Here is a 12,617-nt window from a genome sequence, read left to right on the forward strand (position 1 = left end):
TTTTAAAAGGTGACCAGAATGTCCCGTTTTTAGGTCTAAATCGCCATTTGAATTTAATTCTCACTTTGCACTCGTATAATCTGTTTCTTTGTCAAAAATGTGCTTAAAATATCCAGTTTTCAGATCGGGATATAAAAGAAGGTCAGCTTGCATCTTTCATTCATGAAGGTACCCACCCATTTTGTGGTTACAAAAAGTAAATAAAATGTCGCGTTTCTAGACATACCTTGTTCTTTATTTGACGGGCTTGAACTGTTATATTCATTCATACAAAAAGTGCTTAGAAAGTTCTTCATTTCGCGATACATATATTTTTCAGCTCATACTTTGCGCGATCTCGCCTGTCCTAAACTTCCTATTTTCAAGTCAGTAGGCCTATATTGAAAAATTCAGCTCACGCTGTACCTACAAAGGCTTTTTATGGGGGGGGGGGGTTGATACAATGCAATATCCTTGAGCTTGCGCTTTGCGCTCGAAATTGTTTATTTAGGCTTTAGGAGGTGCCATATCCTGTTCTTCAAAATAAAGTCAAGATTTAAATAATCAATCTTTAGTTAGTACTACCCCTCAAAAAAAAACAGCAGAATTAGCTTTTAGCGGCCTATATTAGGAAAAATGTGGATGAAAATATCTTCCTATGGGCGGAAGTTTGATCCTCCCCTGTATGATGTAATTGGTATATATAGGCGCTGCCCGGAGGTGGACAGAAAAAATATAGATAATTGAATATTGAGCCGATCGCTAACATGTTTACCCCCTATTGGAAAATCATGGCTACGCCAGTGATTCATGTAAGTAGAAGAAAAGGGGGAAAATGCGGAACGAGGGATTGTTATTGATCTGTTTATTAATATTTTAAGATACAGATCAGTGAGGGGGGGGGGGCTAATTTCACTAAATTTGTATACTGAAATTTATATTTATTTTTCAAGATTTAGATTAAGATTAGGATTATTCAGGAAAATTTGTAGGCGCAATCTGATGTTTCTTGGATATATCAAAAGGTTTTAATCAACCCCTCCCTCCTCCCTTTATTTTGAATGGCTCATCATCGATCGTTTGGTCACTTCAACCAAAACCAGTTTAGAGTAAAGACTGGACTATGTGTTGAATAAGCAACAGTGCATATTGAATCTAGTCTCACTACTTCAGACTCTGCATCTCCACTATGCGCATTGTGAACATCAAGTGTCTGAGCCTGTAGACTAAATAGCATGAGACACATCTGTAAAGCCAAGGGGCCGTTTCATAAAGCTGTTTGTAAGTTAACAGCGACTTTACTAACGACTGGTGAACCTTTATTACATACGCGCTAAACCATCGCCAATGAATATACCATTTACCAATAGCAACGATCACCAGTCCTTCTTAAAGTCTCTCTTAAAGGTCAAGTCCTCCCCAGAAAAATGTTGATTTGAATAAATAGATAAAAAATCATACTAGCATAATGCTGAAATTGTCATCAAAATCGGATGTAAAATAAGAAAGTTATGACATTTCAAAATTTCGCTTATTTTTCACAAAACAGTGATGCAACTCTCACTGACACGCAAATGAGACAGTCGATGATGTCCCTCACTCACTATTTCTTTTGTTTTTTATTGTTTAAATTATACAATATTTCATTTTTTACTGATTTGACAATAAGGAACAACTTGACTAAACCATATATAGTATTAAACAATGCTAATTCCACATGTTCAGGGAGGAATTAGTCATTGATTCACTTGACAAAGAGGAGAAAATAGAAATACTTCATATTTCATATAATAAAATACAAAAGAAATAGTTAGTGGATGACGTCATCAATCTCGTCATTTGCATACCGACAAGGATGTGCATATAACTGTTTTGTGAAATTAAGCAAAACTTTGAAATGTCCTAATCATGCTAACTTTCTTATTTTAAATCCGATTTTGATGAAATTTTCAGTGTTATGCTTGTTGGATTTTTCTCTTTTAATTCAAAGCAACTTTTTTTGAGGTGGGCTTATGAACAGCTTTTAAACACCCACCAGCGGTGTTTAAATTCCTACTGCCAAAATATGCACACCTGGGGCCTGTTGCATAAAACATTTTACCTGAGAAAACTTAGGTTGTTTTGACCGGATTTTTTGCCCTGTGTTAAGGCCAATGACAGAAATAAGACTAACCTTATTTTTCAGTTTTTACCAGAGTTTCTTCAGGTAAAAAGTTTTATGCAACAGGCCCCATGTGTGCATATTTTTCGCAGTAGGCCTATAGAAGTATTGATCATCATTGTATCATCACTGTTTTCAGGCGCGTTTCCAGGATTTGGCACTCCGGCGCCCCTGTGAACTTTTCGGAAAATGGCGCCCCCCCGTCAGGCACACATTAGGTGTCTTAATATCTTATTCCATAAACACGTGAAAAAGGTAATCGAAGACCACTTTTTTAATGTCTTCATGAAAAAAATATCCATGAATATGTTTTAATACCACTTTTGAAAAATATTAAAGTGCGACGAGGAAAGCGTTTCATGAAAGGACTTGTTTTATCAGACAGTTACCACAGACACAGTACCTCTCAGCCAATCAAAATATAGGAAAGATGTCAGATCTGACAACTTGTCGGACAAAAAATATTGATGAAACGCTCCCCATGTTGGTGTTTATTAAAGCTGTAGTAATTAACAGCGACTTTAAGAACGACTGGTGAAAATTTCTTTCGCTCTTGGATGTTCACCAATGAACATCCAATGTTCAATATAATTTACCACACGAAAGGATCACCAGTCGCTGTTTAAGTCGTTTTTACTTTATCAGCTTTGTCAAACGGCCCCAAGCTGAAAGCATATAATTTTAAGCACCTCGGGGATTCGGTTTATTTTAATTTCTCATCAGCGAAGGCCCTACTAAAATTATATGAGCGGAAACTGACATTTTTTTACCAGGGGCAGCAGATCCAGCTTTCGCTAATGGGGGGGGGGGAGGACGGAAAAATATTTATAATGTTTTCCTATCGGATATTCTAAGCACTTTTTGTAACCGAGAACATGATGGGTATACGTATATAGGCCTATAATTATCTAAACAATTGATAAGAGCGCGAAACGCGAGCTGAAATTTTTTGATATTCTGACCTCAAATTTAAAAAGTCTAGAAGCACTTTTGGTAATCAAGAACAGGATTGGTATCTATCTCAACATTTTATGCAAGCGCAAAGCGAGGGCTGCAGATTTTTTTTTATTTCAGACCCAAAACTGGACATTCTTAGCACTTTTTGTAACCATGACATGGATTGGTATCTTCCTAAATAATTGATGCGAGCGCGAAGCGTGAGCTAATTTTTTTTATATACTGACCTACAATTTGTACATTTATAAGCACTATTTAGAATCATGAACAGGATAACATCTAAATATGCTTTTGATGCGAGCGCCAAACTCATGTGAAAAGTGAATATGGCGCCCATGGTCGAACATCAGTTTGGCACCCCCTTCCTCCTCCCCACGAGATTAAGGTCAGTTTGGTGCTCCTTCATTTCAGGTCAAAATGGGCGCGCCCGGTCTAACATCGATTTGGCGCCCATTGTTTCAGGTCAAATAAGCGCCCCGGCCCATATGAAACATAAATTTGGTGCCCCGGTCCGAAAATCAAATTCGCGCCCTTATGTCGAATATCAATCCGGCGCCCCCTATTTCGAACATCGATTTGGTACCCCTAGGTTGAACATCAATTCGGCTCCCTAGGTCGAACATCGATTCGGCGCCCCTATGTCTAAATTCAATTTGGCCGCTCTCTGTCGAACATCTATTCGGCGCCCCCTCGGTTGAACATCCAATCGACACCCCCTATGTCGATCAACAATTTGGCGCCCCTATACAGGTAGGACGAATTCGGCGCCCCTAGGTCGGATATCAGTTCGGCGCCCCCTCCCCTAGTTTGAGCATCAATTCGGCGCAACTATGTCGAACATCAATTCGGCGCCCCTAGGTCGAACATTAATTCGGCGCCACTAGGTCGAACATCTAATCGACGCCACATTCGATTTAACATCAAATCGGCGCCCAATATGTCGATCAACTATTCGGGCTCCTATGTTGGACATCAATTCGGTGCACCTTAGGCTGAACATCAATTCGGCATCCCCTTCCCTCATTTTTTTCCTTCTCTCTTTCTTTTCCATTTTTCTCTTTCTCTTCTTATTTCCCTCCGTTTAATCTCCTCCTTTTTTTCTCTCTTTTATTCATTTTATTGGCGCCTCCTTTTCGCCTACCCGGGGCCCGCCCCCCCCCCAGAATAGGCGCATGCCTTAGTGCTCAGAGAATTTCAATAATGCCTACAAATTGGTCCCAAATGAACACACTGATGTGGAAAGAATATATACGTAGCTTACACAATAAGTGAATAATGAGGCACGCACATAGTATTTTCCAAAACCAGTTGGTATATATATATATATATATTTGAATACTTGTCCATAACACGAGTGTCGGTTAAGCATGTGTACTTTACCTTTATTTGCACCATAACTATAACTCCGCTAAAACAATTTTATAAAATCATTTCTTAAAACTGAAAGAAGATAAAAACGATCACAAATGCAAGTAAAAAAAAGAAGAGGGGAATTAGATCTATGAGTTGTGGAGACCTCAGATTTCCTTCTCCTCATGATGCCTTCGTTAATTTACACTCTCCAAGACATTTAAAGCTTTTCAAAAATAATATTGGAAGTTTCCTATCCAAAGTACTGCCCTAAGCAGTTTGAACAAGATTACAGGCAACAATTTAATCATTACAAGACAATCTACTGCTACCATATTTTAATCGTAATCATACTATCTATCCCCCAAAAGGTTCTCAAATTGCAGATACGGATTTACATTTTGATTGCAATAGAAAGTACGGAAGGAATAGGATTTCTGCAAAAAAAAGAGAAATTTGTTCACAGTAATGCTCAACTATTTTCACTCGAATTCCATAATCATATCTATACATATAAAATATATACATATACATTCACATATAATGTTAAATAAATATCAGTACCCCTCCCTTATACATAAAGATTACATATTTACAATTGATATATGTATACGAGGACGTTTATACTCATGTCAGCTCGAATTTTGCATCTACAAATATTAATTTATGAACCAAAAATACATAATTTAGAACAGGCTATAATTCTTTAAAGTATTGCCTTTTTTAACAAGCTTTTTCAAGATGAATATATTAATATTCTGTAAAGGAAGAACTCAGAAATTATCGAATTCATGGGGTAAACTTACTCTCATTTATTCTAAATGACTTCTGATCATATAGCATATAAACTCATTTAGATTTAGATCTACGTTGCAAGGCAATTATGTAATTGACTCATTAAAGGGTAATAAAATCTTTGGAACAATTAGGCTTGTTCCAAAACAGAAAAAATAAAGAATAAGAACAAAGAAAGTTTGAGAAAAAATCGGACAAATAATGAGAAAGTTATGAGCATTTGAATATTGCAATCACTAATGCTATGGATATCCTTCCATTGGCAATTCGACAAGGATGTGTGATGTCACATGTGAACAACTTTCCCTTTGATGGACTATAAAATACCCCTAAAATGTTTCTTTTTGCTTTTTCGTACGGTGATACAAACTCTTTATCCATGATGTATTCTTTAAATATCTGTATTACATGCCCTCCTATAGAAAGAACACATAATTTATGATAGATGTGATAAAAGAGGCAGTTTAAGTTAAATATATACTAAAGTAATGGGGAGAGTTGTTCACAAGTGACATCACATATCTTTGTCGCATTGCCAATTGGAGGATCTCCATAGCATTAGTGATCGCAATATTCAAATGCTCATAACTTTTTCATTATTTGTCCGATTTTTCTCAAACTTTCGCTGGTCTGTTTCTTTGATTTTCTGTTTTCACACAAGCTCTCTTGTTCCAAATGTTTCATTCTCCAAATGTTTCATTCTCCTTCAATATAAATCAATATTTTTTTTTACATTCATGGGTTATGCAAAAAAATCCACCAACAACAAAATGAAGATAATTGAATCTGAATGCAACGTTTAAAAAGAAAGAATATGGTAAGGGAAAATCGTATTTGAAATATCAAGACATGGTTTGAAAGCCATTAATTTTAATGAGCCATAACTTTTCTGCCATTATTTGGATCAATTACAAACTTGCCCAACCTGCCCAACCACAGGATATCTTGTAAGCTTGCCCTTCCTTCTAATGATCAAACATAAAAATAATTAACAACGATATTATATTAATATTAACTTGAAGTTAAAAATAAATCATTTAAAGCGAACAATGATACATTGACTGGAACATTACTCAATTTTTTTAAATACTTTTCCCTTTAACATTATCATCAATCGATGATAATCGCATGGGGGTGCATCTGTTTTAATTGCAATATTAGGTTTTCATTTACAAACTACTCAAAGATGCAACTATAGCATGCTTTTAAATATTCAATGTGCTGATTACATTATATGGTCCAACAAGACGATCGACAACAGTGTTTTTTTTTAAATAAAGTAGGGATAGAACGTAAAGCGCACAACTTGTGTTTTTCTAAGCACTTGCCAAATATCATGTCAGCAATTTTCTATAATGAAATGTTCTGAGAAAACGGGAAGAAATATAATATCATAGTGGATTAACTATTCATCTATACAATGAACGTGATCAGAGAGAAGATATAGGCCATATAAAGATATCATTAGGCCTATATACAATTAAAAAAACCTTACACCAAATTTGTACTTTACACTTTAGCCTCCGACTGGATAAAGCAATTGTATTTGCAGCGTTTGATATGACATAATTGTGAATATCGCAAAAAGTTTAATTCATAATTATTTTGTTCACATTTGAGGCTACAAAATCATTTCAGCTTAAACCTTAAATCCTTAATCGTCACAACCTCGAGAATCTAAATTGTTAAACGCGATTATAATACCTGCGATATACATGTATAACATATAACAGGGAGGACGGAATATACACATGAAAAAAAGCCTTATATACCGATGAGTATGATAAACTTTGAAGACATGCAACGTATTTAAAGCTTGTTCCAAGTCGATTTTGCTTCTTGCATAATTATACAAACCGATACATTATTCCTCCCTTAATTGCTCAAAAATCCTATGGGAAAAACAGGAACACCGTACAGCTAAGCCAATGTTATATACCATTGCTAAAATACAAAATGCATTCTATTAATTTGTGTCATAACAATACAAGTCCATATATATTTTTACACAGTATTCACAATTTGGCATCAATGACGATGCACTTCCTTGATATTGTACACATTTTGGTCGAAACTGCCGTAAAGTGTATGCAATCGTACACATTTTTTGCACATAAGGCTTATACAACTATAATATTTTGTTTTGAGTGAGAGAGAGAGACAAAAAACAAACAAAAGCTTTGTACACATCATTTTGTGAAAATGCATCACTTAAGGGGCAACAATGTATGAACTATTTGACATGAATCAAAAGTCAATTATACATTCATACTCATTTATAATGCAACATAAACAAGAACAACTATAAACAATAACAAGAAACCATAACAGTTGAATATGAACTCAAACTTGAAAATATCCATGTTTACCAAGTAAATGGAGTGATCACCTATGCTAAATTAAAGCAATATAATACTCGCCAAAATATTTTTTTGTCAAAACACATCATACAAATATTTAGACATCATAAAGCAATACATATTCATTGTGGTAGTACCGATAGAAAATTTATCAATGAATACGTTGATTCTAATATCAACATGATATCCTCTATAATATTTTCATGTATGTTTTTATCTATTGTAGAAGCGTAATGGACCAACGGGTTTTCACGTAAATGCAGCATTCTCAATTTGAAAGTGTGGTGTGATGATTATCTTTATTCTTAAAATTGTTTTAATTTTGAACTACTTACTTCATTTCGGTGACAAAAAGTTTCACACAATGTCCCCTCTATTACGATACAGAATACGCAAGTCATATAGATAAAACATAATTTTACCCCTTTCGTTATAAATTATTTAGCCCTTTCTTTGGAACTTTTTAATTATTTGTTTACAACATCACATTCATTAATAAACGACATATATCAGTCACCAAAAATAAAAATTTTGCAAGAAATGATATTTGTCAATATTTTGTACTTAATTTTGATGATATCCCTGTTAATGGGACATTCCTTTTAAACATTTTTGAACATTAATCTATTGCAACCTTATCCTACAAGGAACAAAATTACCGCTGACACTTTTGAAATAAAAATCCAATTTCTCTTGATCTATTCATTAAGTATGGAAATAACACACAAGCAATTTCTTCGCAATTTTTACAGTTTCACATGAATCACAGAAGCGATAAAATCGTCGGAAGCATTTTCAAACCTAAATTTCTATTGATCTGGCTATGGATGAGCGGTGCTCCCACTGCTCTGTCCCAAGTGTGTCAGGCTATGTGCTGGATTAAATAGGAAGATATTATGCGCGCAGTTAGCAGTCCACGCCATGACGTCACACTGTAATCTCTTGATACTTGAGATCGCAGATGCCATTTTGTCCCTTCAGCTCCCCCTTCAACCAGAAAGTTGTCTGAGTTCCTTTCCCCTAAAATGAGAAAAATAATTACAAAGTGTAGACAGTTGTTTTAGAAATCATAATATGTAGGGAGTTAAGGTATGTAAAACATTTAAATCCCAGTTTTGTTTTTAAACAATAACATAAAAATGTACCAATCTCCGTTAAGTAACGTAGTCTGCAAAATTGAAAGAAAAAGACTAAATCGAGTTTATTCGGTTTACAATTTGCATAGTAATGGGACAATCATCGACTAATAAGTAATTACTTTATCAATGAAAGGTTTAGCCGTCAAGTTATATTTCAGTTTGACCTTTTTTTGTTAATATTTTTTCCAAGGCATGTCAAATTTAGAAAAATCCCATTACATTAAAAATTAAATTACGAGAACATACATCATCATGTGTCTTTATCGACGCGATAGAAGTTATACACATACCAAGTGAGTCAGAACAAATCATTTAAAAAACCGCCAATTTGATAAAAACATACCTGTAACAAAAAATTCTCATTATATCATGATTAAGTGTTGTCTCCAGAACATTTTCACACAATTTTATGTAGTTGATGTTTTCGCCTGGATAACAAAGAGGTATTCTTTGCTGTGATGTGAAATACATGAATAAATCAATGTATTTAAATAATTAAATATATTCTTGTAGGACTAATACAATGTACATTTAATGTATTTGCGACATGGACTTTCAATAAATTGTCAAATTTTGATTAAAGTTTCAAGTTTTTTTACTTCTGGTGTAAATGATAAAGAGATCAAATAATGCAGTGATGCTAAAAAGTAAGTGAACCCCGCTAGATAATGTACTCCTTCATGCTAAGTGTTGAATGGAGACAGCAAGACTACAAAAATCGGGAGCCCAGAGAAAAAAACTTTATTTAGTACATGTTTATTTTACCACCTGACAAATATCTAAAACACTGCAAAACTAAAACACTTAAGAGTATGTTCATTTTCTGGTGGGGCTCACTAATTTTTTTTAGCACCACTGTAGGGGCGACACGGTGAACATGGTGAAATCATCTTAAAAATATTATATTTTGTCTGGTGGGAAGCAATAAATTAGGAGACGCTGAAGTAAATCATTCGAGGTTATGGCGCATGTGGATAATGGTTTATAAGTGTGATGGCGAGGGTTATGGGAATGAGAGTCAGGGGATAGGGTTAAGATAGGGTTTAAGGATGAAATGACGATGAGGATAAGAACGACGTTAAAAGTGCATGCTACACCCTAAGAAAATTGGATGAATTTAGTTGGTTAATTGGTGGTTGGTAAATTTAAAAAAAATAATCACGGGAAATAATTATACATTTGAGCATTTCATTCATTATTAAGCGATATTGCAATATTTTATAACTTCTCTAACCATGATGAAATTATTGTAGTTTTAATGCACTAACCAGAATGAAAAAAAATTATAATGATTCAACATATTCTTAGGTTGGAATAGGACTGATACCCACTGGTAGCTGGTGGCTAGGGCGTGGTCATAATATTGTGATTGATATATATATATATTCTTTTCTTAGCAGAAGTATCCGATTTGCATAACAGTGCTTGCGTGAGGAGTGTCTGAATTCCTAAACCATTCTGAATTCACTGACCGAGTTCGACACAGCGCAGTACGGACGTCTTTTTATCTACGTGTTTAAGTCTATAGGCCTTGTCGTTTTACTCTACGAATGGATTCGATGTTAAATTTTTTTAAAATAATGTCGAATCAAGAGGCAGGTTCCGAAAATTCTGCTCAACAATCTGGAGTTCTTTCGCCATCTTTTGTAAGCAATGCAATAAAGGAGGCATTTGGATCATTTAAAGAAAATTTTGACTCTTCCATTGCCCAGGTCAAGGAAGGGAATGAGAAAAAGCTTTCAGCTGCTTCCACGGAGCTTCAACAACTAAAAAGGACCTCTGAGTTGTCTTTCAGATGTAAATGTAAAAAAGTTCAATACGAATTCAATTCGAACCTTCAGGAGAAGTTGGAGAAGGGAGTTGCCCTACTAGAGGAATTAAGGCAAGCAGGTTAGAGCCCTTGCTTTGCTGATGGAAGGTATCGCAGATATTACAAAAAGGAAGAAGCATATCAGAATAGCCGATAAGTCTGAAGCAGGTTTGTGGGATAAAAATAAATGAATGTAAAAAAAAGCAGATGTCAGCCTTCTGAGCTAGGCTTATTGCTTAAAGGCATTGTTTAACTTTGTGAGCAGCCAATTTAAAAAAATCTCAAACCAAGATGAAACATGTGTACAAGTGCATGTATTAGAACTAATAAACCCTGAAAACAACTATTATTGAGAATGAAAAGCTAAAACTACAAGGCAAACCCCGATTTTGTAAATAGGCGTCTTATAGACGCCTAAATAGTACACATAACTGTATGGGATGAAATTAAGATGGTGTTTCCGGTCACTTAATATTTCAATTTTTGAAGGACTAAATAATGATTTTCGAACGCAATTTTTTCAGGGCTTCATTTTTGTAACATATCACAGACACAGGTGACAATTATGACCTTCTAGCTCAGATTTTTTAAAAGTCAAACCAATGTTAACCAATCACTTTAATTACGTGTGAATTTTATGAACGGTTGTGCGTATGTTTTCTTTTTTAATTGAAGCTATTCGTTTTTTGGTGGAATTACTTCATTACTATATAATTATAGGACATTAAACAAGTAAATAATAAAGATGTAGTAATCATATTCATCTTTTAGGTTGGTCTGCAGTAGATGAATACTAGAGTGACGAACTAGCAAGCGACTCCAAAGATGAAAAGAGAATTAGGCAAGCTCAGGCTCGTGCAGCCAGAACGCGTAAGGCATCCCGTTCGTCAACAAACAAGGGTAAATCAGCCAAGAATGTTGGAAGTTCTCAATGTCTACATCTACTACTTCTGACAACTTTTTTCGTGGCTTTGGGTCAAGAAATCGATTTCCGCTTGGGAGTGGCACCAACCCATCTACAAGCAGTTGACGTGGGCATGCAAGTGGCCCCAGACCCACCGACTACTGTTTTGCCTGTGGTAAACAAGGGCATTGGAGGAGAGGTTGCCCAGGTGGCAGGAACCAAGGTTCATCCTTCAGAGATGGCCAACAGAGTTAAGGGATCCCTTGATCATAGTCAAACTGAACAAGGTAAATCTCAGTTTTTGTTGTATACTCGATGAAGTATGGTGCATGAAAACGATCAAGCAGTGTATCAAGGAATGTATATTTCAAGTAAAATTCTATGTTGAGGAAGAAGTCAATATATGTTAAGAAAATATATGTTCTTTTGGTTAATTCCAGCTTTAATAACGAATGAACCTCAACAGGGAGATGTAACAGCCCAATCAAACTGGAATATATTGAATACTCCTGGTCCGTCTGCGGGTCCTTTGGCTAAATTAATACACACAGAAACAGAGTCTCGTTGCAGATATGAGGAAGATTTTTATTTGAGAAATTATTATGAGTATGAACAAGGAAATTCAGAACCTTTGGTTAAAGGTAGATTGAAGGCATCCATACAATTTTGGAAATCAATTAATGCACCTCAATTTGTTATAGATGTCATTGAGCAAATTTACAAGTTACCTTTTTTACATACACCCCCTCAAACAAAAATGAAAAATGATAAGTCAGCATTGACTTATCCAGAATTCATTTCTGAAGCCATACTGACTGAGAGGGGGAGCTATATATTTAGATTGTCTTGCCGTCGAAGCTTTGTGCTCCCCTCGAAACAGGTATGCTTTTGTAAAGTATATAAATGTTTTCAATTTCAGGTGAACTGGATGTGCTTAAGGATAGTTAGGCGTGACTAAAAATAATTTATTCACGATTGAGAGTCGAATTAGGGAATAATATAATGTCTACTCAGGTGATTAGTAGTTATAAGATAAAGCTTGCCCGTAAAGGAAAATCAGTTACAACCAAGTTACTGTGTATTAAATAACCAGCAATTTGGCATACAGACTAGAGAGTTCAGACTTGCCCAACTTCAAAGCAAACTGATTAACCAACAACAC

At 35.2% G+C, this 12,617-nt stretch overlaps 1 protein-coding gene across 1 annotated transcript in view; it reads right to left on the minus strand.

Annotated features, from left to right (window-relative positions):
• Positions 1-7,182: 7,182 nt before the first annotated feature.
• The window catches only part of LOC121410180 (atrial natriuretic peptide receptor 1-like), a 68,260-nt gene continuing 62,825 nt past the window's right edge, over positions 7,183-12,617 (minus strand). Inside the window, exon 17 of the mRNA XM_041602092.1 lies at positions 7,183-8,622. Within this exon, the coding sequence (XP_041458026.1) occupies positions 8,530-8,622 (93 nt within the window). The 3' untranslated portion in view covers positions 7,183-8,529. The remainder of the gene's footprint in view (positions 8,623-12,617) is intronic.

This window comes from Lytechinus variegatus, chromosome 3 (assembly GCF_018143015.1).
Source record: "Lytechinus variegatus isolate NC3 chromosome 3, Lvar_3.0, whole genome shotgun sequence".
In the NCBI taxonomy this organism is placed as follows: domain Eukaryota; kingdom Metazoa; phylum Echinodermata; class Echinoidea; order Temnopleuroida; family Toxopneustidae; genus Lytechinus; species Lytechinus variegatus.